General features: G+C 42.6%; 2 protein-coding genes across 8 annotated transcripts; one reads left to right on the top strand and one right to left on the bottom strand.

Moving 5' to 3' along the window:
- Positions 1-466: 466 nt before the first annotated feature.
- Positions 467-4,062, bottom strand: PPCS (phosphopantothenoylcysteine synthetase). Of its 4 annotated transcripts, none has more exons than XM_025856662.2 (3): positions 3,936-4,062; positions 3,217-3,320; positions 467-1,310 (listed from the first exon to the last, which is right to left on the bottom strand). In XM_025856662.2, the coding sequence occupies exons 2-3, from the start codon at positions 3,307-3,309 to the stop codon at positions 990-992; spliced, it is 414 nt and encodes a 137-aa protein (XP_025712447.1). In that variant the 5' UTR covers positions 3,310-3,320; positions 3,936-4,062; the 3' UTR covers positions 467-989. The 4 variants fall into 4 exon arrangements, with proteins under 4 accessions (XP_025712447.1, XP_025712445.1, XP_025712446.1 ...); XM_025856660.2 differs by having other exon boundaries at positions 3,491-3,998; XM_025856661.2 differs by lacking the exons at positions 3,217-3,320; positions 3,936-4,062 and adding an exon at positions 3,491-3,631.
- A 364-nt stretch (positions 4,063-4,426) lies between these two features.
- On the top strand, positions 4,427-26,896 carry ZMYND12 (zinc finger MYND-type containing 12). Of its 4 annotated transcripts, none has more exons than XM_073902797.1 (8): positions 4,427-4,668; positions 13,512-13,653; positions 14,809-14,977; positions 20,548-20,717; positions 23,446-23,568; positions 23,808-23,919; positions 25,222-25,367; positions 26,508-26,896. In XM_073902797.1, exons 1-8 carry the CDS (start codon positions 4,559-4,561, stop codon positions 26,631-26,633), a joined length of 1,098 nt encoding a protein of 365 aa, XP_073758898.1. In that variant the 5' UTR covers positions 4,427-4,558; the 3' UTR covers positions 26,634-26,896. The 4 variants fall into 4 exon arrangements, with proteins under 4 accessions (XP_073758898.1, XP_025712443.1, XP_073758900.1 ...); XM_025856658.2 differs by having other exon boundaries at positions 14,806-14,977; positions 26,508-26,894; XM_073902799.1 differs by lacking the exon at positions 14,809-14,977 and having other exon boundaries at positions 4,531-4,612; positions 26,508-26,895.
- The last annotated feature ends 946 nt before the right edge of the window (positions 26,897-27,842 follow it).

Genomic DNA, 27,842 nt, shown 5'->3' on the forward strand with positions numbered 1-27,842 from the left:
AAATCTACATGCCAGACACCAGACGACTAATGCTTCATCTTCACTGTTTTATTTACTCCTCACAACAAAGGGCATTATTCAGAAGAGATTTACTATCTCTATTTTATAAATGAACTTGAGATTAAGTCAAGGGTCTAAGCTTACAAAGGTAACAGGTGGCACAGCTCGAAGAGTCAAACTTGGCTGAGATGGCTCCAAAGCCCCTACTCCTTACCACATAGCAAAGCTTCCCTCAGGGTGGAAATCACTAATAGGCCCCTTCCTGGCCCCAGGTAGAAGTCAAGTTTCCCTTAAGAACAGTTCTAAAATATTTGAAAGGTAAACTGTTAACTCAAATAGAGAGTCAACCGAGCAAAAAGTGAATGCAGTGGGAAGCTCATAATTCTACAGGCTATTTATCTTGAGGGAAGTGTCTTTCTCTTGTACTCCCACTTTGGATAAATTTCCAAAAAACATTTCCATCATGTTGGCTTTTGGGCACACACTTTATTGCACTTTATTTTTCATACATCCATTTCCCAGAGACATATTTATTCATCTTTTTAACCCTCATAATCCTCAGGGCCTACCACATGGTAGGCATCAAGAAATATTTGATCTTTAAGGCATGGCCATTCATGCATCCATAATCCTTCTCATATTATGAAGAAGGTTGATATTCAGGCCTCACAGGTATATGCCGAGGAATATAATTCCCAATAAGCTCTTTTTTTAAAGGTGAGGAACAGCTCATGTTCATTTTCAAAATCCAGGTGACAATCAGATGAGTGTGTCAGGTGGCTTGGTCATAAGTGCGTTGCTTTTGTTTTCATTTTTATTGAGTATGAAATGATCTTTAAAAGACAAATACCAAACTATATTCACCTGCATACCACTCAGTTTTTTCCCTTCATTTTTTTGTCTTTATGAAAGCAAAGGATTTGTTTTTACCAGTTATAAGAGCCCTGATCCACTGAACAATTTTTGATCCTACAAAGTCTTTCTTTACTTCAGTTGTCATGTATAAAAGCTGTGTGTCGAGACTGAAGATCACCCACTATCTTCTCTTCTATATCTATGCCTTTTTCTACTTCTTCCTCTGACAGCATTATCTTGGTTTCTGAGTCTTTTGTTAAAATAACCACAGAGGACCGTCGTGACTCAAGGCTATTGGCCACCACCACTTGATGTCGATAAACTTCCAAAGCATTCCGTGCACGATCAATTACGATGGAAGGGTCAGTCTCCAACTTAAAAGAAATTATAAATGCTTTGGGAGCCCAGTCTTTAACCAAAGGAGAAAGCATTTTTGGCACCATCTTCATTGTTATCTGTATTGGAAAAAGAAAAGCTTAATAAGCAAAGAAAGGTCATTCTCTACCAGGTCAGTCTCATGGGAAACCAAGGAAGTAGGGACTCGGATTTTTGGCTATGTCAATTTGAGTGCGATTTCTCATTGTCAAACTTTTCAGAGCATTTTAAATGCTTAGTTTAAGAGCCTTGGCTCAGGGTTCATGAGGATTCCTAATTCCAAGACTTCATACAAATTCTGAGACAAACCATGTCTTATGAGTTAACCTTGCCCTACCACCCTCATCACCATTAACAGAGCTCTGAAAAACAGCATTATATTTTCTTAAACATTCCCCTTATTTTAAACCAAACACTCAAATAAACAAATCTATTCACGCAAATCTGTAGCGCAAACGTAACTTTGGCAGAAGTTTAATTAACATTCGGTTTTTAAATCTCTTAGCCTAAAATATTCCTTGCACCAGTAGCATGGCTATTTGATTCTGTTTAAAAACTGTCACTCATCACACATCTTAGCACTGAAGAAACTGAACTGATTTCTTTATTTTCACTTAATCAAAACTCCTACTATACCATTCTTGATCCCTTCTAAGAATGCTGAGTTGGTTTGTGTACTTTCAAGAAAGAACTAAAAAACAGAGGATAAACTAAAGCTCCCAGAATTTTAAAAGTGTGAAATTACTATGATAATTATCAGGATTTCAGAAAATTAGCAAGTGTGATAGGGATTATATTCCCATTCCCCACTTAATTTTTCTGCTTAGCATTTTTCACTACCTAACATAGTATGCATTTGACTTATTTACGGTCTCTGAAGAGTGCAAACAACACAAGGGCACAGTATGTTTCTTTGCACTGCTTTATCTCCAGGTCTTACTACAGTACTTGGCATATTTATTGAAAAAATGAACAAATGAAGTATCCTACAAAGTCAGCAAGTATCCCACAGGTAGTTTCTCCTATTTAAATTCTGCTTGAATCATAAATGATTAAGAATTCTCTCAGGTTGGGCGCCTGGGTGGGTCAGTTGTTCTAAGCAACTCCCTTCGGCTCAGGTTATGATCCTGGAGTCCCGGTATCCAGTCTCGCATCGGGCTCCCTGCTCAGCGGGGAGTCTGCCTCTCCCTCTGACTCTCCCCCATCTCATGTTCTCTATCATTCTCTCTCTCAATAAATAAATAAAAATCTTAAAAAAAAATTCTCTCAGGTTCCAGGATACCAGATCACCTCAACATCTCAACCACTAGCCACCCCATACCCTTTCCTTAAACTACAGCAATCATCGTCATCTAACCTACACCCACTACTCTCTCTAATTCACCTTTCATACTGATGCCGGAATGGTCTTTTCAAACAAAAACTTTATCTCATTCTCCTACTTGTTTGCCTTAGCTCCACAGGATAAATTCCAAGCTCCTTAAGAAGGAATACAAAATCTTCTATTATATAAGCTCTCTTCGGTCTGCCCGCCCACCTTTCGCCCCACCCTCCCTGCTCTCCAACCTTACCAAACAACTTCAGTTCACATCACACTGCTCATTTCCAAACTCCAATTTGTACTCTATCTGGAATGACCTTCCCTACTTTGTCTGCTATACTCTCTGTTCATCTTTTAAAACCCAATTTATGTCATCTCCTCCAGGAAGCCTTCCTTGACTTCCCCAAGATTCACTCACCCCATGCTCTGACTTCGCTTTGTACGTACCTCTACTAGAGCATTTATCACTCTGTATTGTAATTATGTCTGTGTCCAGCTCCCTCACTAGACCGTGAGGTTCTTGAGGGAGGGCGGTGTCTTATTCATCTCTGTATCCCTAGTGCCTATCACATACGGAATGCAGAAAGGCCATGTCCAGATCAAGAGGGAATTAACCCAAGATTGATTATAGGGGATCAGATCTCTGGAAGAGAAGCGCCCATCACCTGCAGTGGGCCCCTAGATGACTGGATCTTGTGTTCAGGCATTTCTGAGACAGGAACATAGAAATCTGACACGGCCGCAGCCAGGTAAAACATCGCAGAAGAGCCTGCAGAGAGAAGCACAGGGTGTAATAAATCGGAGTGGGATATGGGATCAGCTCCTTTCAACTCAGGCTCCCGGGCTGTTAGACTGCGGATAATGAAAAGGTGAGGGGGGAAAGTGTCTGGGGAGAAAGGCTCTGCCTGCAGGAAACCCTGAACTCCTAAGCACACGCACCCAGCGGATTGAGCGCCTGGGCCGCAGCCTGCAGCAGATGCAAATAGTCCGCCAAAGTGGTGAACTCCACGGCCAGGAAGGTGCCGGCAGCCGCAGCCTCCTGGTAGCTCCGCAGAGCCGCCGCGAAGCCCGGAAGTGCATTCTCCTCGGCCTCCAGGCTCAGCAAACCCGAAGGGGCTGCGCCGCAGGGCCGCAGCGCCGACAGCCAGGTCTGGGGCGGGAAGCGGTGGGCAAAGGGGAAGGCGGAACGAGCGCGGTACAGAAACAGAACCCCGTAACCCGCGGCCAGAAAGGCCTCGGCCGAGGTAGCCCCGCGCCGCCCGCTGCTGAAGTTGTCCAGGAAGCGCACTGGCCGGGCTTCCAGGGGAACTTTGGTACCGCCGGACGTGATCAACACCACCCGCCGGCCCTGCGCGCCCAGCCTGGCGGCGAAGCGAGCCATAACCTCGGCGTAGCGCGCAGCATCCGCAGGTTTGGGAAACTCGGCGACCAGATCCACTTCCGCCATCAGTCCCCGGGCGCGCCCGCACTCGCGCACGCTCCACTGCCGCCGGCACCGCGCCCCTGCCGCGATCCCGGTACCCGCGCAGCCGCACTAGTGAGGGGGCGACTTTTCCCTTTCACGCCGCACGCGGGCGCCGCCTTTCTCCTCGTGTGGAGTTGCGTGCCGTTTCTACCCCACAGCCTCGCAGAGGTGACCCTGAGCTGGCTAGATTTGTCGGCTGGGTAGGCATCTGGAAGGGCCACTTCCCCTCACGTTCGTTTCCTACTCGAGTAAAGAACTGGCCGTTTTTGCCTCTCACCGGCCACCGTATCGGCCTTACTGGACTTAGATTCCACTGGAGTCAGACTGCCCGGCCGTTTAACCTTCGGGACCAACGAGGAGGAGTTTTGTGGTGGTGTTTTTTTTAACCCCACAAATACAGTCTAGATGTCAGTGGAGGCACGCCCCTCCCCCTGCGCTTGAAATCCTGGGAACGAGGCTGCCCGATGGCAGTCACGTGACGCCGGCGTCCAGCGTGTCCTCGCCGGGCAACGGTCCTGGAGACCGACACTGCTGGCTGCAACATGGACATCATCTACCCGCTGGCGGTGCCCAAGGGGCGCCGGCTCTGCTGCGAGGTGTGCGAGGCCCCGGCCGAGCGAGTGTGCACGGCCTGCACGGTCACTTATTACTGGTAGGCCCTGAAATGCGGCATGTGGGTGCCTTGCGTACGCCGTAGCACCGGCTCCGTCAGGGAACACTCAAGGACAGGTCCCTGAGACTTCCGTGTCTGCCTCTTCTCCCACTCCCTCGTTCGTCACCAGAGGTTTTGTTGCCTGCCTACTTGTGCGCTCTGCATTGTTCTAGCAGCCGAAGTTACTGGGGGATACTTGGTGGACTGTGTCCCTTAAAGAAGCTAACATAACTAGTGCGGCAGGTAGATAAGTGAACAAACAAGCAAAAAGAAAACAAGATAATTTCAGAGAGTCATTAATGCCATAAAGACAAAGGAAATGTGATGAGAGGTTGGACAGATGCCCTCCTAAGGGTAGATACTGATTTGAAGGTAAAGTAGGAGCAGTCTGCAGTGGAAATGCTGGGGAAAGAGTAAGTCTCTGAGAGAGGAAAGACTGTGGTGTGCTTGAGGAATAGAAAGAAGTGCACAGCCAAAGTGGTGAGAGTGTGGGGAGGGTAGTAGAAAATGAGGTGAGTTTTCATTTATTCAACGTAACATCCCCTGACCTTTGCTTCCCATTAGAGCCTATGTTGGACCTGAGATAAAACAGCTAAGTTGCTAATGTCCAGAAACCTAGTCCAGAGCAGACTAACTTGTTTTTGAAAAGTCATAATAATAGACCCTGCATGACAAGTACTGTCACTTAGGGTGTGCTATTTCCTGGGACCTCTAAGGGTGGAAGCATGGTGACTGGGGCAATATCTGGAAAGGTTTCTCTGAATAAATAATGTTTGCAATGACTCTTGAAAGGTCAGTAGGAAACTGCTAGGTGAATGAACAAGGAAGACAGAAGGACAGGGTACTCCAGGCATCCGGGTCTACTTGGGTAAAGGGTGAAAGAACAGTTTGTTCAGAGCTGAGTAGAGAAGGTAGTAATGGACGAAGCAGTCACTGATTTTCAAACTGCAGACTAAACCCATTAGCAGGTCATGAATAAATCAACATATTTTAGGGAAAAAAGAATAAAATAGAAAGTATCAAAGTAATCCTACTTGAATTGTTTCTTGAAACTCTAGTGTTTTATGTAGATATGTGTGTTTGTGATGATAAAATATATTTACTAAAAAGAAAGTTTAAAAACCATTGCGCTAGGTAGTAGGAGGAGTTTTAAACCAAGAAGATAGAGGTTAGGGCCAAATGGTGACATGAGATCAAGAAGTTTGGAATTTATACTCTGGGAGGTCATGGATGGTTTTGACCAGGTCTCACTTGTGTTAAGGAAAGATGGCAGGTAGCAGTGTGACATAACTGATTGAGAATTTGTTGCAATGGTCCCAGTCGAGAGTGAATATACCTCCTCAGACAGAATTAGGTGTCCCTCCTCAGTGCTCTCACAACACTCTGTATATTCCCTATCCTAAAACTTATGACACAGATTGAAATCAGTTGTTTAATAGTCTGTATTCCTCACTAGGTATATCTCATGAAGGGAGGGATGGCATGTGTTTTCATTGCTGTTTCTTCATTGCATTTAGACTACAATTCAGAATTTGTAGCAGAAACTACAAAGCCCTGGTCAGGTCTCTACCTTCATTTCCCACCACACTCACCCCCTCTTTTCCTTGAAGTAATTACAGAGGTTTTCTTTCAGTTCTGATGTGCTAAGTCCTTTCCTCGCCTAGGCTGTCGCCACTGCTGGGAACCTCCATTTCAACCACAGATCTTCCTAAGGCCCTCTCATCCTTCAGTTCTCAGAAATGTTATTTCTTCAGAGAGGTCTTTCTGAAAATACTCCTCTCTTATTTTTCTGTCTCACCTTTTTCTTCGTTTTTCCTGTACTTTTGTATTGTATTTTGTGTTTACTTAATATCTGTGTCTTTCACTGAACCTACTGGTCGCATATACCACACATTCAGTGATCATTTGTTGCATAAGTGAACTTCTGAATGGATAGTAAACCAGGTGGGTGGCGGATTGGGTTGGGGACACAGAGTTTGAGGGCCTTCAGGTCACTTGGGAGAGATGGCTAGTGAACAACTTCAAGTACAGGCCTGGCACTCAGGGAAGAGATTAGAGTCCTTTGGCTGATATGAGCATCTACCTCTTTCCCTCTTGCCTTCATCCCTGCAGCCAGCAGTAATGCCTTCATCGTCTCAACTCACTTTGTAGTCACTCTCTACTCTTCAGTTGACTCTTATTTCCCTTCTTCGTTTCAGTTGTCGGTAAGTGTGTTATGTCAATTTTCTTATGTTCCATTAATGCTGGATGTTATGTTGAATACGGATAGAAGGACTGTCATACATATTCCGTCTTGTGATCTGTGTCCAACCCATCTGTATATACCCTACAGTCTATTGCATAGTGTCTTGAAATAGTTGAAACTAAATATTTGATGAATGCGTGAATAAATTATTTCCTATGCCCTTATCCATCATTATTTCCTTTCTTCTCTTTCACTGCCTTTAATTCTCTTTAAGGCCTTCTCCTCTCCTTCCAGCCCACCTGCCTCTTTTCTCCAGATTTCTGTGTGCTTGTGTCCTGGCAATTTCAAGATTTTTCCATAAAATAAAACTGAAGTAATTGTTCTTTATCTCAGAAATGGGGGCTTTAGTACTCCTCCCTCACAGGGTTTTTGTGGTTGAATGTAAAGCATGTAGCATCATGCCTAAGACCAAGTTGGCACTCAATAAATATTCTTTCTCCTTGTTCCAATTTAAGGAGCAGGAAGGCCAGTCAACTCGAATTTCTGACAGTTTTTTTTTTCTTTTTCTGCAGAAGAGTTTTTTCCCAATTGTAAATATAACTCAGGCTCACTGTAGAAAACTTGAAAATATAAAAAATAAAGAAGAGAAATAATCCATAATCTCACAACCCAGAGATTAATAACCTGACATTTTGATCAATTTCCTTATATTCTTTTCCTATACATACATCTGCTTTATACACTCTGTGTAATCTTGCACATATTGTTCTGTATTGGATTGTGAGAATGTTCCTAGGGAATTGAATATTTGTAAGAAAAGACAGTTTTATTAAAGTGCACACTGAAACATTACAGATAGTAAAAGAGGCTTCAGTACTATAGGTGAGCAAATCATAGCATATAGATAAGAGTAATTTGAAATAAGTTTTCCTTTTATTAAACATATGGGGCACAAATTAAAATGCTTTCACTGGCCAGGAAGAGAGAATAGCAGTGAAGTGGTATTCAATAGTAGGAGACAGTAGGATCTGTGGTAAACTGCAGAATGAATGTCCTGCTTAATGACATCTAAATTCAGTTTTAAAAACAAGATAATGGCCAAACAAAGGACATCTGGCTCACAAGCTACTTGATTGTGAGCCCTAATTGAAAATATAATTTTCAACTCCTTTATGCATGATCCGGTGTTGGGTGTTAGGGGTGAGACAGGCGAATAAGGAAAGAGCTCATGAATATATAAATGAAGCTCATTTTATGTGGAAAAGCAAGATATGTCAAATGCTCTCAGTGGAACAAAAGTCTAGGTAGTTAAGTAAATTAATATTTCCATTGCTCACACAAATTACTCAAGAAGCCCCTATTTAATAAATACCCTATGGAATTCAACTATTTCTATATCCTGGCTGTTAAGTGCTTTTATTGATTTGTTTACAATAATTCCCTATAAAAATTTTTAATGCTTTTATCAGTTCTGTGATAGCAGTTGCAGTTTGTAAAGAAAATACTTTATTGCATTTCTGTTGTCCTAGAAGAAGGAAGGAGAGTGCTTGAACAAAGCTATATATTGTCTATGACTGCTTTTCTGCTACAACAAAAGAGTTGAATTTTTGCAACAAAGACCATGTAGTTCTCAAAGCCTAAAATATTTACTATAAGGCCCTTTACAGAAAAACTGCTGACCCTGTGCTAGGTTATTGTTACCAGTTTTAGAATATGTATAATTGGAATCAAACAGTGAACTTAGTCACATTTGAGTAAAAATATACAATAGGTGATAGAAATGTAAAAATTCATGATTTATGTATCCAACAACAGAGTCTCAAAATGCATGAAGTAATAACTGTCAGATTGAAGGGAGAAATAAATAATAGTTGGACACTTCAATTTTCTACTGTCAGTGATGAAGAGGAGATTAGCAAGGCGATACAAGGCTTGAACAACACTATAAACCAGCTAAACCCAACAGACATCTATAGATAACACCGCCACCAACAGCAGAATATACATTCTTCTTGAGCGCATATAGAACATTCTCCAGGATAGACCATGTGTTAGACCGTAAAGCAAGTCTCAATAAATTTATAAGGATTGAAATTATACAAAGTATGTTCTGTAACCGCAGTGGAATGACATTAAGCAATAACAGAAGGAAACTTGAGGAATTTATGAATGTATGGAAATAATAGTCTTAAACAACCAGTGGGTCAAAGAAGAAATCACAAGGGAAATTAGAAAATGCTTTGAGATGAAATGAGAACAAAAACACAAATATTAAAACTTACAGAATGCAGTGAAAGCAGTACTCAGAGGGAAATTTCTAGCTGTAAATATATACATTATAAAAGAAGGAAGATCTCAAATCAATAACCTAGCCTTCCGCTTTAAGAAACTAGCAAAAGAAAAGCAAACTCAATCCAAAGCTAGTGGAAGGAGGAAAATATTAAAGATTAGAGCAGAAATAAATGAAATAGAGAATAGAAAAGCAATAGAGAATCAACAAGACCAAAAGCTGGTTTTTTAAAAAGATTAACAAAATTGACAAACCTTTAGCTAGATTGACCAAAAACAGAACACCCAAATTACTAGTCAGAAATGAAAGTGGGGACATTGCTAGCAACTCTGCAGAAAAAAGAGATTATAAGAGAATACTATGTACAATTGTACACCAACAATTCAGAAAACCTAAATGAAATATATTCCTAATAAGACACAAACTACAAAACTGACTCAAGAGAAAAAGAATATCTGAGTAGATGTACAACTAAAGAGATTTAGCTAGCAATCAAAAATTTCCCACAGAGAAAAGCCCAGGACCAAATGACTTCACTGGTGAATTCTATCAAATACTTTTTTTTAACATTTTATTTATTTACTTGACAGACAGCGAGAGACGGAACACAAGCAGGGGGAGTGGGAGAAGGAGAAGCAGGCTTCCCGCCGAGCAGGGAGCCTGATGCGGGGCTCGATCCCCGGACCCTGGGACCACAACCCGAGCCGAAGGCAGATGCTCAACTGACTGAGCCACCCAGGCACCCCTCTATCAAATACTTTAAAAAGAATTAATACCAATTCTTCAAAAACTCTTCCAAAAAAATAGAAGAGGAAGAAAAAGTCCCCAACTCATTTTATAAGGCCAGTGTTATTGTAATACCAAACCAGACAAAAATATCACAAGAAAACTATAGATCACTCTCCCTCATGAATATGGATGCAAAAAATCCTCAACAAAATCCTAGTAAACCAAATCCAGCAGCATATAAAAAGGATTATACATCATGACCAAGTGGCATTTCTCCCAGGAATTCAACATTGTCTCAACATACTAATATCAATTTAAGACGTCACCTTAAGAGAAGACAAAAACCGCATGATAATCTCAATAGATACAGAAAAAGCATTTGATGAAATCCAATACCCTTTGTGATAAAAACAACAAATTAGGGATAGAAAGGAACTTTCATAACCTATAGAGAAACACAAAGCTAACATCATATTTAGTGATCAAAGACTGAAGGCTTTCCCTCACTAAGAGCAGGAATGAGACAAGAATGTTGCTTTCATCACTTCTATTCAACATTTTTCTAAAAATTCTAGCTGGGGCAATTAGGACAATGAAATAAAAGACATCTAGCTTGGAAAAGGAGTAAATACATCTATTTGGTGATGACATGATCTAGAGAGAAATCCCTAAAGAACCTACAAAAAAGCTTTGTAGTAAAATTTGAAATTGAACAGTATCAGTCCACAACAAACTATTAGAGCTAATAAATGAATTCAGCAAGGTTACAGAATACAAGATCAATGTGCAAAAATCAGTTGTATTTATACATGCTAGCAATGAACAATCTGAAAATGAAGTTAGGAAAGCCATTCCATTTACAGTAGCATCAAAAAAATAAATTTAACCAAAGAAGGGCAAGACTTACACACTGAAAACTAAAAAACATTTATGAAAGAAATTAAAGACCTACATAAATGGAAAGATACTCCATATTCATAATTTAGAAGACTTAATATTATTAAGATAATTACACTTCAAATTGATCTATTGATTCAATGCAATCCCTATCAAAATTCTGTCATTTTTATACAAATGGACACACTGATCCTAAGATTTAAATGAAAATGCAAAGTACCCAGAATAGCTAAAAAGTCTCTTAAAAGAACAAAGCTGGAGGACTGATACTGTTCAATTTCAAATTTTACTACAAAGCTACAGTAATGAAGACAGTGTGGTAGTGGCATAAGGATAGACATATAGATGAATGGACTAGAATTGAGAGTCCAGAAAGTATGTACATTTATGGTCAATTGGGTTTCAGCAAGGTTGCCAAGACCATTCAACTGGTGAAAGAATGGTCCTTTCTAGATGGTGCGGGGATAACTGTAGAGCCACATGCAAAAGAATGAATTTGGATCCCTACCTTACACCATAGACAAAAAGAGCTAAATATAAGAGCTAAAAACATAAAACTTTCAGAAGGAAACATAGTTGGAAATCTGTGTGATTTGGGATTAGGCAACAGTTTAGATATGACACCAAAAGCACAAGTATCCAAAGAAAAAATAGATTAGTTGGACTCCACCAAAATTTAAAACTTCTGTGCATCAGAGAACACTATCAAGAAAGTGAAAAGATAACCCACAGAATGGGAGAAAATATTTACGAATCATATATCAGATAAGGATTTTATATCTAGAGTATGTAAACGACTCTTAAAACTCAACAATAAGAAAAGACCCAGTTTAAAAAATGGACAGAAGATTTGAATAAACAATTCTGCAAAGAAGATATACAAATGGAAAATAAGCACATGAAATGATGCTGGACGTTATTAGTTGTTAAGGAAATGCAAAATAAAACCACAATGAGATACCACTTCACACACACTAACATGGCTGTAGTAAAAAAAATAGAATAAGTGTTGGCAAAGATGTAGAAAAAGTGAACCCCTCCTGTATTGCTGCTGGGCTGTAAAATGGTACAGCCTCTGTGGAAAACAGTTTGGCAGTCCTCAAAAAGTTAAACAGAGAGTTACTATATGACCCAACAATTCCATTCTTAGGTATATACTTAAGAGAATTGAAAACATGTGTTCACACAAAAATTTATACACAAATGTTCATAGCGGCATTATTCATAATAGCCAAAAAGTAGAAACAACCCACATGTTCACTGATGAATGGATAAACATTAAAAGTGATACAGCTATACAGTGGAATATTTATTCATTCGTACAAACGATTATAATATTGATAAATGCGATGAAATGGGATGAACTTTGAAAACATTATGCTAAGTGTAAGAAACCAGACACAAAAAGTCATATGTTGTCTGTTTCCATTTATATGTAATGTCTTCATCAGGCAAATACACAGAGGAAGTAGATTCATGGTTTCTGGGCACCAATGGGAGGAGAAAAGAATGAGAGAACCAACTAGAGCAAATGGAGTTTCTTTTTTGAGTGATGAAATTGTTCTGGAGTTAGATAGGGTGATGGTTTTATGACCTTGTGAATATATTAAAAACCACTGGATTTATACTTTAAAATGGTGAATTTTCTATTGTATGTGAGTTATATATCAATTTAAAAGTGTAAAAAAATAATTGGAGAAACGGTCAGAAGCAGGTAATAGATTTGGGAATCAGTCATAGAGGCAATTATTTAAGGAATGGGAGTGGATTCTCTGTAGGACTGTGGTCCTGTCCAATTAAGTGTTCAAAAATACTAAATCTGTATGTAAAACTCAGAAAAGCTTTCTACCAAACTGTCACAGTGCTTCCCTCTGGAGAGCTAAAAATCAGCTGGCTCTGGAGTATAGGCTTAGAGTAACTACTTAAGCTCTCCACTTCTATGCTTCCTTATCTTTGAAATAATAGTTTTTGTTTTGTTCTCAAAAAGTTAGTTACTAGCAAAAGCACCTGCTACACCACTGGGATTGGGGACTGTCCCTAGTGTGTTCGTGTGAGTGTGCCCCCTGGAACACAGAAGACAATGTCAGTGGTGCTCTCCAGAGCCACGCAACACAGTCTCCTAGAGCCTCAGCAAATGGAAATTCCTTTCCCTTCCCCAAGAAAAAGACCTTCACAAACATCAGCTTTGATGTTCAGATATTCTGAAAATGGCCTTAGAACAATGTTATTAATGAAGCAGAAGAGCAGATCAGCCACAGCATCACCACGTGACTTCATGACTTCGGACTGTGACCTGTGCCTGAAGAAACAACAGCCTCCCACCCCCGCTAGTTGGTACACCACCACATAACCACATGGAAGAAAAGAGATTTGTGTCAAGAATGGCTCTGTGGGGTGCCTGGGTGGCTCAGTCGTTATGCGGCTGCCTTCGGCTCAGGTCATGATCCCAGGGTCCTGGGGTCGAGCCCCACATCAGGCTCCCTGCCCGGCGGGAAGCCTGCTTCTCCCTCTCCCACTCCCCCTGCTTGTGTTCCCGCTCTCGCTGTGTCTCTCTCTGTCAAATAAATAAATAAAATCTTTAAAAAAAAGAAAAAGAAAAGAAAAGAAATGGCTTTGGGTTCCCTGCCTGATATGTGTTGGGCTTCCTTTTCTAGTTTTTAGGGTGAGGCCAGTAAGTGGGGCCACTAGAATCTTCGGCCAGGCCAAAGGGAAAGATAATGAAGTCCATGTTTTCATTGTCAGTGGTGTGGTTCATCAAAGAGCAGACTGGAGCAGCATCCATGAGAAGATATGTCAGCTGCTGATTCCTCTGCGCACTTCCATGCCCTTCTACAATTCAGAGGAGGAGCGGCGGCACCAGCTGCAGCAGCTGCAGCAGCGGCAGGTGGGTCCTGTGGGGGGGGCGGGTACAGGCTTAGCTCACGGGCACCACGAAACCACCCAGGACAAAGTCAGACTGGAACCTCTTTGAGGACAGAGACTTTGTTTTATGACTTTATGTCCTCAGTCAGTTGTTCTCCACATAGTTGCTGAATATGCACTGTATTAGGTTCCCAGGGCTAACAAAATACCGCACACTGGGTGGCTTAAACGACAGAAATGGTTTTTCTCACAATTCTGGAACCTCGAAGTCCAAGATCAAGAGTAGGTGTCAGCAGGTGTGGTTTCCTGGGGGCACGTGCATCCCTGATGTTTTCCAAATTTCTTCCTGTTATAAAAACACTAGTAAAATTGGATCAGGGGCCACCCTAATGGCCTCATTTTATCTTCATCACCTCTGTAAGGCTCTGTCTCCAAATGCGGTCACATTCTCTAGGTACTAGGGCTTAGGGCTTCAACATATGAGTTGCGGGGGGAACAAAATTCAGCCATAGCATCTGTATATGCCCAGTATGTTGATAAGAGCATTGGTACATAGTAGGAGGTCAAAAAAATGGTGTATGAATATACTGGTGAATTCATAAAGGATATTTAAAAACTTCTATTATGGCATTGATAGCATCTCAATTATTCTTAAAAAGTTAGGGTTTTGTAAGCCATAAATCTCAGAACACCAGATTCATCAATTTAAATGTTGTGGCACTTTGAGGAGGGCTTTGAAACTGCAGAATTTAAGTTATTTCTGATACTCACTAAGCAGGATAACTCCAGAAGGAAAGATAAGATATTTCTCTCAAAATTATGACTCAAATAGAAAGTCAGAAAGTTTTAGAATGTCCGGAGACATGATGGGTGCTAAACTACAATTTTATTATAAACACAAGAATAATATTTAATAACTTTATACAGAGCACTCCTTTATGCTGATAATGAACCAAGGTGAAAAGACACTTATTCTTGGACCTCGAGGAACTCACAATCCAGGTTTCCCTTTTTATATCACCTATTTTGGGTCTCATGTCCACCTTCATACAAGCAGGTTAACTAGGTGCCCTCAACCAGTTCATTAGATAGTGGCCTTACCCAGGTGTACCTATATCCACCATTGCCTTTTACCTTTAGACTCTCTCAGATGGTCTAGTTTTTTCTTCCATAGAAGCATTTGATTGAATTCTGCTACACCGTAGCCCAGAAATACCTCTTTGAAGGAAAACATGAAGCTGCTGTTCCAGCAGCTTTGCACTCGCTTCGCTTCCGCATGAATGTGCACGGCCTGAGTTCAGTAGAGCTTGTGCCTGCTTACCTGCTGTTGGCCGAGGCGAGCCTTGGTAAGTGAATTGACTCGAGACCACCCCCCTCCTCCCGCCCAGGGCCCTTAAGAAGTACTAAATTGGGTTCAATCAGTGGCCAAAGGGTATAGCCTTGGCGGTGGCACCAAGATACCTTTTGTAAAAGAGCAGTGTTGCTGTAAAGTTTGGCACAAGGGGGGGAAGCAGATGTCATCAACTTTTGGCTACTTCTGACAGAAATCCACTCTAGCTGGCCTAAGCAAAAGGAGGACATTTATTCGGACCCTGGAGTGTCCCAGGGGAATTGAGCCTTCATGAAGTCCTAGAATCAGAATGTTGTAACAAATTTTCTCTCTTGGGCCTTGTGTCTTGTCTCTGCTTCAATCTCTGCATCTGCTTTATTTACCATCTCTGCAGACCAGATTTTTCTACCCTATGCCTACCACAAAGACAGCTACCCCAAAATATCAGATGTAGCTGAATTTCCATGGAATTTACATGTCCTCCAGGTTTAAGGAGGATAGTAGAAACAATTAGCATCTGATTTCCAGTGTTAAATTCCTAGAAGAGAGAGTTGTGTTGACTCAGCTTGAGTGTGGTATTTACCTTTATCTACCTCTGTGTCAGGGTCACATGGCTCAAACAGGAGTATAGGAACCCGCCCCTGTGGATGGGAGAGGGAAGAATCGTATCTCTCATACCGTGGATGAGAGTGGGGAACACAGACTCTGCAGAGCTCCACCCCACGTGGTCGTTGCTACAAGAAGAGAATTAGCATCTTGGAGGGGAATTAACATTTTTGAGCATCTGCAGTGTTTTAGTTACTGTCCAACCACTTTATCCATCTTGATAGCCACTGTTTTTTTTTTAAGCAAACTTTTAAAAAGCAAAACTGTTGGAAATACAGTACAAAGAACCTCTTTTCCCCTGAGCTACTTGAGAGTAAGTTGCTTGCCTGATGCATTTCCTAGACGTTCTTCATATCCACCATACAACCGTCGTCTACTATCATCTAGTTCACGTTTCTCCAGTCATCCCAATTACACCTCGACAGCAGAAGGATACAGTCCAAAATCACACTTTTCATTTTGTTGCCATGTGTTTTTAGTCTCCTTCATCCTGGAATAGTTTCTCAATCTTTCCTTGACTTGTATGACTCTGACAAGGAAATACAGCTCAGGTTCTGTGTGTTTCTGACGCTGACTAGCTGTGGGATTTGGGGATTTTTCCTGACTCTTAATTTGGGCTCAGTTCATGATCTCAGGGTCGTGAGATTGAGCCCTGTATCAGGCTCTGCAGTCAGCAGGGAATCTGATTGAAATTCATCCCCACTCCATCTCCCTCTGCCCCTCCCCCATCTTGTGCGTGAGCTCTCTCTAAAATTAAATAAAATATTTTTAAAAACCCAAAATACTACTACTAGTAATTATATATCCATTGATGAGATTACTTAATTTAAGTTTCTCTTTCCCACTAGACTATAAGTTCAGGAAGAACTGGAACTGTCCCTATTCTTATTCATCAGAGTGTCTTCATACCCAGAGCAGCACTTAGCCCAGAGGAGGTACTCAAAAATTCCTCTCAGAGAACCTGACATCTGGTGGGCACTGTGAAAGCATTTGGTGACTCTGAGTCCCCTTCACAGGATTGTTTTGAGGATTAAATGAGTTTGTGTGTAATGAACATGAGAGTGCTTTGCAAGCTGGAAGTTCTGTCTAAATGGAAGTTCTCATTATACCTCCCCCTGTCATTGAAACTTTGCCAGCCTTTTTGAAAGTCTAAATAAATTACATTCCTTGTGCACATGTCTCTTTCTCATCTAAGAGATTCCGCCAGACTGGAGTGGAAAGAATAACAGGTATTTAGCCTTTTCTTTTTTCTTTTCTTTTCTTTTTGGTAAAACTTTGGAATTTTAATTAACTAGAGATGATATTTTCAGTGACACTTCAAAGAGCCACCTTACTCATCTTCCCCCACTCTAGTCAGCACTTTGGAATCAGGGAACCTGGGTTCAAATTCCAACTCTTTTTTTTTTTTTAATTATTTACTTACTTTAGAGAGAGAGCACGAGTGCACGTGTGCACACACAAGTGGGGGAAGGGGCAGAGGGAGAGAATCTTCAAGTAGACTTCCTGCTGAGTGCAGAGCCCAACAGAGGGCTCTATCTCACAACCCTGAGATCATGACCTGAGCTGAAATCAAGAGTCGGATGCTTCACCAACTGAGCCACCCAGGGACCCCTCCAACTCTTTCTTTACTGGTTGAGTGATGCTAGATATCAAGCTTCTTAGGGCTCTTACACATACTCTTCCTTCTGCCTGGGATGCTTTTTTCTCCCTTATATATAGCTGGTTTCTTTTCAATCATCAGGTATCTGCTTAAATATCACCTTCTCAGAAAGGGTTCTCTAATCCAATCAAGGCAGGTTTCTTCCTGCTTTTTTGGAAGACTGTGTTCTGTTTCTTTCCTTCATAGCACTTTATTTTTCTTTGTTTATTGTGTATCTAGTTCCCCTTATTATATGCCCCTTGTGGTCAGAGATCATGTCTGTTTTATTCACTAGTATGCACTGAGCATCTAGCAAAGTGATACTCTAAATTAAATGAATGTGTGGTTGAACGAATGAATGAAGTTTCCTCCTCTGTACATTCCTCCTCAGATATTTATTTCACAGGGTTGTTGGCAGAGTTAGATCACAGATGCAAATGGCCTAGCATACTGTGCATACAGCAAATAGCAGGCCTTCAGTAAATGTGAATTCCTTTTCCTTCCCCTGGGTGCCTCCCAGCCTCACAGATGATTATCTGTGACTGCTTTGTTCTATGCACCTTTACTTTCGTCATCAAACCTTCCAAAATCTTCCCTCTTGATGTCTCTCAGATCAGCTGCTAGCCCAGAGTAGGCCTTTTGTCTCACCCTGCAGACAAGAGCCCTTACTCCTTAACTGGCTATCCTTTCTCTTTCTCTTCCATATGCTAGTGACAGGACCCTTTAGGATAGTCTAACTTCCTTCAGCAACTTTGTGTATCTGGTACCTCCACTCCATCCCTACACCAGTCGAGGCAAGCACTATGTAGAAGAAGGCATGCCTAAACTTACCCACTCACCGGCCAGTCTCAGTTCAACGTGCTGGGAGCAGCGCATTCCTCCTACCTCACTATACCCGCTCTCTGGATTTGGGGGCTCAAGTTTTTTTTCCTCCCAAGTATCTTTTGGGATGCTTCTTTAGTTGCTAGTTCAGCTTGGCCTTGGGGCCTTCCTTCTTTGGCATTGCCTTCTTGAAGGGAAACTACACGATAAAGATGAAAAGTTTCCAGTATATGTCAGTGCCCTCTGCCGGTTTTCTCCCCATCTAAATAACCTTTGCTAAGAGTCATTTGCTCCGTCTAAAGCTCTTATTTTATAGAGAAAATCCAGATGGAAGATGTGACTTGCCATGTTTGCATGAGCCAGGATCCCGGGCCTCCCCCTCTTCTAACCTAGTGTTTTCCCATTTTAGTTTGAACTTCGGTCAAGAGAAGTTCCGTGTTTCCTCCCTTCGGTTGCTTCTTCAGCTCTCATCCTTTAATTCAGTGACCTGTGATTGCAGCTAGAATAAGTAATGCCTGCATCTGAGCGAGGCCTGGGCGGAAGGACAAGCAGAACAGATTGACTTATGAGGGGCTTGTGTCCTCGCCCCCTGACCTTTCCTGGCACCCTTTCTGCTGCAGCACCCATCACAGGAAATGCCTCGCACCCAGAGAGTACCTCCTGCTCTGCAGAAGGCTGACAGAGTAGCTTTCTATCCAGGTCTGAGAGCCTCCCTGGGAGGCAAACGGAAGCAGGAAGCTTTTATGCATCTTTACAAACAAAGTTTTAAGCGTCAGCAGTATCTGAATATTAGAAATAAGGTGGTTTTTACTTCATAACCACGTGTTGTCCATTCTGGCTCCTAAATGTCTCTTAGGTATCTGCTCCATCTTCACCCACTGCCTTAGTTCAGGCTCTATCAGTCCTTGCCTGAACTATTTCAAAAAGTCCTCTAGTGAGTCTTTCACTCTACTTCCTCCCCTCTCACCCCTCCCCACCCTGGCTCCTGGGGATTCTTCTAAATCGAAATCCCAACTCTCTCTCCCTTTCTGGAAATCCTCCAGTTTTTATCCACGTGCATCCAGCTCCCTGGCGCAACTTACTAAGTCCTCCAGCCCTCCATGACCTGTCCCCTGACTACCTCTTTAGCCTCATTTCCTGCCACTTGATCCCTTACACTTTGGGCTCCAGCATCACAGACCCACCTATGGTTCTCCAAACACAGCCCACTATTTCATATCTCCATGGTTCTGCATCTGTGTTACCTCTGCCCAGGTGCCCGCCCTCCCTTATCTGTCAGGAAAACTTCTATTCATCCTCAAAACTCAGCTCAGTTTTTCCCATCTTAGTTCAGCTGCTATAACGAATACCACAGACTGGATGACTTAAACAATAAACAGTCATTTCTCACAGTTCTGGAGGCTGGAAGTCTAAGATCAAGGTATCAGCAGATTTGGTGAGGGCCCACTTCCGGGCTTGGAGACAGGCACTTTCTCATTTATCCTCCTATGGCAGAGAGAGGGGTCACCCCTCTTGTATCTCTTCTTTTATGACACTAATCCCATTCATAGGGTTCCACTCTCATGACCAAATTATGCCCCACCTCCAAATACCATCACTTTGGGGATTAGGGCTTCAACTATGTGTTTTGGGGGGATACAACATTCAGTTCATAGCACTGACCTCGCCTCGCCCCATTCCATTGGCCCTCTCCACCCCATCCATAGAATTAAACACCTCCTACTCTCTGCCACTTCCAAATCTTATGATGTTACTATTGCTGCACTTATATACTGTGTTATAAATATATTGACACCCATGCATTCCCTGAACCCAGCTGTAAATTTTTCAAGGGCAATGGCTTTGATTCATCTTGGAATCCTCATCTCTCAACACAAGGCCTGGTACATAAAAGATATTAAGTATACATATACATATATTTTTAACTGAGATAGAGTTCACATACATAAACTTCACTCTTTTAAGTACAATTCAGTGATTTTAGTATATTCACAAGATTGTGCAACCATCACTACATCTAACTGCAGAACATTTTAGTCATCCCAGAATGGACCCCCATACCCATATTAGTAGTCACACTCCATTCTCCCTCCCCAGAGTCCCTGGCCATCATTTTTCTGTCTCTACGGATTTGCCTATTCTGAACATTTCATATCAATGGAATCATATAATATGTGACATTTTATGTCTGGCTTCTTTCACTTAGTGAAATGTCTTCAAGGTTTATCCATGTTGTAGCATATGTCAGTACTTTATTCCTTTCTGTGACTGGATAATATTCCACTCATGGATATGGACAGACCACATTTTGTGTATCTACTCATCGGTTGATGAGCATTTAGGTTTCTATTTTTTTGGCTATTATGGTGAGGCTGCTATGAATGTTTATGTGCAAGTTCTTGTATGTCAATAAATGTTTGAGTCAATGAAAAAATGAGTGAATGGGTGCTGACTCACATTTCATCATGTGTCCTCTGGCCAGAATATGAATTATAACCTTCTTTACTTCTTTTGGGCAGGTCTAGGACAGATTGTCCAAGCTGAGGAATATCTATCCCAAGCCCAGTGGACAGTCCTCAAATCGACTGAATGTCCTTATGCCACCCACTCTTTACTGCATCGGAACCTGGGACTTCTCTATATAGCTAAGGAAAACTATGAGGAAGCCCGTTATCATCTGGCCAATGACGTAAACCAGTTAAATTATAACACTTGAATATTTCTGAAAACAGCTATGCTTAGTTTTTTTTGTTCTTTTTTTTTTTAAGATTTTATTTATTTGAGAGAGAGCATGAGTGGAGTGAGGGGCAGAGGGAGAAGCAGACTCCCTACTGAGGAGGAAGCCCAATGCGGGGCTCAATCCCAGGACTTTGGGATCATGACCTGAGCCAAAGGCAGACACTTAACTGACTGAGCCACACAGGCGCCCTTGTTTGTTCTTTTTTAACTGAGCATTTCTCTAAAACTTTCTGGTGACAACTTACTGGTGAGATATTAGCAGGACACAGTTCTAACAACCTGAGTTCAAGCCTTTCCACTTCCTGACTGTGCATCCTTGGCCAGGTCACGTCACTTCTCCAAGCCCAATTTCTCTGAGGATAATAAAGGTAGAACAGCATAGTGGTTAAGAGAAGGGCTTTACTTCTACTCTTGGACATAGTGGACATTATTTCACCTCTTTCATCAAGTGTAAGACAGAAATCATCAAATAGTGTATGTCTCATTGGGTCATTGAAGAGATTAATAATAGGACACTGTATATGCAGCAATTTGCTATCATTTTTACATATAACATCAATGCTTCTACTTCAGAGTGTGTTATTAAGTTTAAATGAACTGTTCATATATGAACGTCCTTTATAAACTATAAAACTGCGTACAAATGTTAGATAAGATGATGATGAGAGTGATGGTGGAGCCATTCTTCCAAATTTAATGAGGTTTCTATAAGGATGTCAGTAGTGGACAATATGCCCAGAGAGAAAAGTTCTTGAGCCTGAAATCTGGATGAGGTTAAGGTCAAGCTGCAGTCTCAGCACCGGTTGTTTCTCTCTTCAGCCTCTCCACTGGGCAACCCTCCCTCTGGTTGCCTCCACTGCACAGTGTTCATAAACCCACTGCAAACATTCTTGTGCTGGTTAGTCTCCATATCCCCTCACCCTAAATCCATTCTCTGCTCTACTGTGCCCTGGGAGGCTGACCTCTACGGACTACACAACCCAGAATCCATTGCTTTCCAGCTTCTGTTGGATTTAGAGAGCGAGAGGCGCGGCAGGGAAGTGGATGCTGGGAAGAGATAAGAGGTTGGGTATCTACTCTCTCCGCTGCCTTTCTGCTCCATCCCAGTTCTGGCAGGGGCAGTGTTCCTCCAGGGCCACAGCTCCTGGCAGGTGGCCTCCTCCCATAGTTCTCGCTCGGGGGCGGGGGCAGGGGGGGCGGCCCTGGTGACCCTACTTTCCCCCTTTCTTTTCAGGAGTCAGGACAGTAATAGTTTCTTGCTGTTGAGAGTCCCTGGTGTTTCACTAGCTCTTGTTGGTTCCTTAACCTCTGTATGTCTCTTTAAATAATCCTTTCATTAAACTATCTTCAGGAAGTACTTTGAGGGTGCCATCTATTTCCACCTAGGAGACTGACTAATACACTTCATTTGTGTTTTCTCTCTGTACTCTCACTTTCAACAAATTAAGCAGAGGCACAGTTTCTGTCTTGAGCTGGGCCACACAGTTAAGAAATAGATCAGACTCAGATTCTTCAGCCTACCTGTCAAAAAAAAAAAACCCAAAAAACAAAAAAAAACAACCATATCTTTATGGATACATATCATAAAATTCATACACTTTAAGTGTACAATTGAATGATTTGGAGTAAACTTACAGAGTTGTGCTACCATCAGCACAATCCAGTTTTAGAACATTCCCATCACCCCCAGAAGCCCCTCACATCCATTTGCAGTTCATTTCTCCTTCCGGCCCCCGGCCCAGGCAGCCACTTCCTGTCTCTGTAGATTTGCCTTCTCAGGACATTTAATATAAACAGAATGATATGTGGTCTTTTCATCTGACTTCTCTCACTTAGCATAATTACTTTGAGACTCATCCATGTTGTCGTATCAATACTTCATTCCTTCTATGGCTGAGTAGTATCCATCACCTGGAAATACACAATTTGTGTAGCCATTTATCACTTGATGAACACTGGGGATGTCTCTGCTGTTTGGCTGTTATGTTAATGCTGCTCTGATCATTTGTGTTCAAGTCTTTTTTTTTTTAATGTTTTATTTATTTATTCATGAGAGTCAGAGAGAGAGAGGCAGAGGGAGAAGCAGGCTCCCTGCCTAGCAGGGAGCCCGATGCAGGACTCGATCCCAGGACCCTGGGATCATGACCTGAGCTGAAGGCAGCTGCTTAAACATCTGAGCCACCCAGGCGCCCCTGTGTTCAAGTCTCTGTGTGGACGCATGCCTTCATTTCTCTTGGGTGTAGTCTAAGAATGGAACTGTTCGGTCACATGGTAACTCACTGTTTAACTTTTTGAGAACTGCCAACCTGCTTTTCACAGAGGCTGCATCACTTTCTATTCCCACCAGCATTGTGTGAGGGGCCTTTTCCTCCTCATCCTCGCCAACACTTGTTTTCTGCCTCTTTGATTAGAGCCCTCCTAGTGCGTGTGAAGTGGTATCTCATTGTGATTTTATTTTGCATTTCTTTAATGACTAATAATGTTGAGCATCACTTCATGTGTTATTAGCCATTGGTATATCTTTCTGGAGACATGTCTATTCAGATCCTTTGCCCATTTTTTTTTATTTTAATTGGGCTATTGTAAAAGTTCATTACAAATTCTGGGTGTACAAGTTCTTTATCAGCTGTATAATTTACAAGGAGAACTAAAGCACCCCATTCTTCTTTCTGCTATAGATTTATTTTGCCAGTTGTGCATTTGGAACAGAGAATATCAGGACCTCAGGGGGCTACTTCCACCTGGCTAATATCTTCCATGGCCTTAAAAAGTTGGACCTGGCAGACACGTTGTACACCAAGGTGAGCTGGGGAATATGGGAGTTGAGCTTTGGTATTTTGGCCTTCTAAGTAAGTTACAACTGGTGTCGCCAGACTATTCATGAGAAACTTGAGGCACAGAGAGATGAAATGACTTGCCCAAGATCACACGGTCTGATACATGATATATTTCACTTTCCTTTCTTCCTGTTTCTCCACTAGCAAAATAGATTAGGCTCAGGTCTGGCCTGCTGCTCAGATTGCGTCTGCTTTCCCAACAGGTCTCTGAGATCTGGAGTAAATACTTGAGCGATCGCTACCAAGTGCTCTCACAGGCTCGCATCCAGCAGATAGACTTACTGGGCAAACGATTTGAGACCGACACTGGCTTGGGTAAGTGGCAGCTCTCCCTGGAAAGCAGAACAGTGACTTCAACCCTCCTAATCCCCCACGAGGAAGAGCCACTGTCCCTGTCATGGAACACATCAAGGCCATCTTCTGTATTTTGCTGATGAGGACACTGAGATGGGGGAATCCAAGAGATTCCACCAGCGCTGGGAAGGATTCAGAGCCCTGGCACCACAAACAGCCTTTCCGGGGGCTCATAAGGGACAGATCTGGAGAGACAAAGACCTACCAGAGCCCCCCGTGATCTCTGCAGAGCCTCCATTTCTGATGTGTTATCCCTCCAAGGCACATAAACCAGGGTAAACTCTCTGAAGAAGTCACACTGCTCATTTATTCTGGTGCCTTCTCCTCTTCCTTTACTGGACAGTGAGCTTCTCAGTGGCAGAGCTGAGTGTCATCCATGTCTCTGTCCCCAGACTCAGCAAAGGGTGAGTGCTGAGTGGCGCTGCACAGCATCATGCCCTCTAAGATATAATAAAAAGGGACAGAGGACCTAGTTGCTGCCCAAAGACACATACAGTGTGGTTGATGGGACAGAACCTAGATGAAATAAAAGGAAGTTCCTACAAGTACACATTATATTATGAGTCCCAGAAGGAAGAGGTGAGGACAGTTGGATGGTGTTGAAGAGGGAAGGCTTCTTGGAGGAGAGGTCTTGAGCTAAGATTTTAAAAAATGAATAACTTTATTGAGTTTTCTTTCATTATAAAAGTGGTTTATGTTAAAGCAGAAAACTTGGAAATCATAGAAATCCAAAGGCAGCCAACCTTAGCATTATGGTGTATGTCCTTTCTGTCTTCTTCTCTAAGCATAGTACATAGAGAGTGCTTAGAGCACCTGCCCCAGATAACTCATAATAAGACAATAAAGGGTCACCAGAGTAGGACCCAGAGCTGCTGGGAGGAAGAGTAGACAGACTCACTTGTGGGAAGCAGAAAGTCCAAGGTGCTCAAGCACCCTTGGATTTGGGAGAGGATTGAGCTGCTGGCTGCCAGAAATCCCGGGGGCTCTTGCTCTCCAGCTGAAGCTGAGTGGGACCCAAGGAGTCCCACTATGACAGCTTCCTGCATTGGAGGCCTAAGAAATCCAAGAGTTCAGCACTCTGAAAGAGAGAAACCGTAGCTACCTTGAGACCTGTGGGGGTCTGCCTGGAACTGCCGGGCTTCCTGCTGCTGTGCTTTGTGCCGCAGGCCCGTACCCTGACAGCTCAGTGCTCACCCTTGAGGGGAGACTCCGCAGCTCCTAGGGCCTGCTTCTTCGTTCCAACTTCCTTCCTTTCCATTGCAGATGAAGCCCAGGAAGCAGAAGCCATTCAGATCCTGACTTCAATCTGGAACATTCGAGAATCTACATCTAACACAGCCCCCCAAAAAACTATCTTTGTTCTGAAAACCCTGTTCATGCTTTACTACCTGATGATGAATTCTTCAAAGGCAAGTTTCCCCAGAAGAGCACCTTGTCTAAAATGGAGGTAGAAATTCCTCTAGTTGAATTTGGCTGCGTTTTGCCCAGTTACACTGGCTTTTGCCCTCTGAGTAAGGCCTCACTTCAAAACAGTCTGGATGCTCGAGATGTTTCTCGTCTGTGGAGTCCAACGTGCATCATGGAAACTGCATTGTCTTCTTCCCTGGGGACATGCCCATCACTAGCCTAAGCACTTCCCATGAACTCCCCTGTGTAACTGTCAGGCCAGCTTCATGAAGCAGGTCCTGTGTTGTTCCCGCTGTACAGGTGAGGAAACTGAGGCACGGAGAGGGTCCGTGGTTTGCCCAGTTCCTTTTGGAGGAGAGGAGGTCACAATAAACAAGGAGACAATGCGCAGTATAACTCCAGGTAGTGAATAGTGCTGCAAAGAGAGAGAAGAGCAGGCAAGGAGAGAGAGAGGGAGGGGGGCCTGACCCTTTCTGTGTGGGTGTCATGGGAAATTTAGGATTTCCTGGGGCACCTGGGCGCTTCAGTTGGTTAAGCGTCTGCCTTCGGCTCCGGTCATGATCCTGGGGTCCTGGGATCGAGCCCCGCATCGGGCTCCCTGCTCCTCGGGAGGCCTACTGCTCCCCCTGCTTCTGCGCTCTTTCTCTCTCTCTCTGTCAAATGAGTGAATAAAATCTTTAAATAAATATTTATTGGAAGGGAGGGAGTGAGGAAGGGAGGGAGAAGGAGGGAGGGAAAGAAGATCCAGACCAGAGGCTGTCCCAGGATGTCCTGTGAGACCTCTGTCCAAGTGAAAACTCTGGACCACATGGCCCCCAGGATGACCTCGCTGTCTCCCAGGGTTGGTTCAGAGGGTCCTGATGAAGATCCTACAGAGATCTCACTCTGCTAAGAAGGTGTATTAATTTTTACTTACTTTATCAAGCCAGGCGGGTTTTTCTGGTCCCCCATGCCCCACGCAGCACACGTGTGGCTAGCTGTAAGGACCCCGTGGGTGTTTCCACATTTCCAACAAGAGCTCAGTGGCTGGTGTGAGAAGCAGAGAGGTCCTTTCCCATGTTTCTGGGTTGAGCAGAGATGGGGCTTCCCCACATAAAGCTTTCCTCTGACAATTTCTTTTTATAACTGCAATTCTATTCCAGGCACAAGAATATGCCATGAGAGCCTTCAATCTAGCCAAAGAACAGCATCTCAGTGTCCATGAACAAAACACCATTGAAGAGTTACTAAGTCTTATCTCAGCTGAAGAAGCTCACCCCATTACTTAGTGACCCATGAACTTGGCATCAGGGGGCTGTTCAAGGGGCTACTGAATGTCTAATATATTCCAGCTTGCACAACTGCTTTGAGGAACTACGACTTGCTGAAGTTCCGCCCCTTTTCCCTTGGGCCTGCACATGTAGCCATGTTTTTATTCTTGCACAGAATATGTGAGGAAATGTAGAGCTTTAGGCATAGACATCAGTAAAACATCTTTATCATGACCTTTGCACTTGGCTTCCTGTGACTTTGTATGACTTTGAGTAATGTGCTGTCAGCTCATTAATACGGTACTTGTAATTAAACCACAAATAGTTTATCATGTTTACCAGAAGCCACCCAGTGACACATGTTTTGTAGGCCTTTGCCAAAGAAGGGTGTGGGGGATACAGTTATACTGGAGCAAAGTTTTCCCATTCTACTGGAATTAAGTTAGCATTAATCTGAGGTAGATTGTGATTTAAATGTCCATTATAGTTCTTAGAGCAATCACTAAGAAAATTACTCTGAAAAATAGTTACAAAGCAACAAAGAAATTAAAATGGTACACTAGAGGGGCGCCTGGGGTGCTCAGTTAAGCGTCATGATCCCAGGGTCCTGGGATCGAGGCTCCCTGCTCAGTGGGGAGTCTGCTTCTCCCTCTGCCTCTGCTCATGCTCTCACTCTCTCTCTCTCTGACGAATAAATACAATTAAAAAAAAAAAGAATAACAGGTCATGAAAAACCAATGTTTAACAAAGTAAATACTTCAAAAAAAGATAATGAACCATTACTTCAATGACAGATCACATCATCAGTTTGATAGAAAAAGTATGTCTTTTCTGATATTCATCAATATTGATGGCAATGTGGTGGAGATAAATATTTTAATATATTTTAATATATAGCCACACAAACATACAGTTTCAGTAGCTAACAAATACTTAAATAAACACTAGCAGGCTTTAAAAGCATATGGACAAGATTACTACTGCAACCAGGTTATAAGCCTAGGATTATATATCATAAAATTGTTGTGCTTTGCTTGCAAAGCTTTGTAAGGATCGTAGATCCCCCAGAACATCTTATGAACAGGGCAGTGACAAGAGGCCATTCCAAGTTCCAGCATCAAGTTTCACCACAAGAAACAAAAGTGTACGTGGGGGATGAGGAAGATAGCAGCCCAAAGTGAGTGCTGGAGTCATGGTTTACTTTCTTCTGGTTTGAGCAAGCTGTTA

The sequence above is a fragment of the Callorhinus ursinus genome, unplaced genomic scaffold (assembly GCF_003265705.2).
Source record: "Callorhinus ursinus isolate GAN/ISIS: 27379988/994484 unplaced genomic scaffold, GSC_fseal_2.0 scaffold18, whole genome shotgun sequence".
Classification (NCBI taxonomy): Eukaryota; Metazoa; Chordata; class Mammalia; order Carnivora; family Otariidae; genus Callorhinus; species Callorhinus ursinus.

Excerpts from the sequence above, each read along its gene's own strand:
- PPCS (XM_025856660.2), bottom strand. The coding sequence starts at position 3,998 with ATGGCGGAAGTGGATCTGGTCGCCGAGTTTCCCAAACCTGCGGATGCT. Across the intron at positions 3,321-3,490 it reads CCAGGCGCTCAATCCGCTGG|GCTCTTCTGCGATGTTTTAC; the intron begins GTGCGTGTGCTT and ends TTCTCTCTGCAG. Across the intron at positions 1,311-3,216 it reads CATCTAGGGGCCCACTGCAG|ATAACAATGAAGATGGTGCC; the intron begins GTGATGGGCGCT and ends TTTCCAATACAG.
- ZMYND12 (XM_025856658.2), top strand. The coding sequence starts at position 4,559 with ATGGACATCATCTACCCGCTGGCGGTGCCCAAGGGGCGCCGGCTCTGC. Across the intron at positions 13,654-14,805 it reads AGCAGCTGCAGCAGCGGCAG|AAGCATTTGATTGAATTCTG; the intron begins GTGGGTCCTGTG and ends TTTCTTCCATAG. Across the intron at positions 20,718-23,445 it reads GTTATCATCTGGCCAATGAC|ATTTATTTTGCCAGTTGTGC; the intron begins GTAAACCAGTTA and ends TTTCTGCTATAG.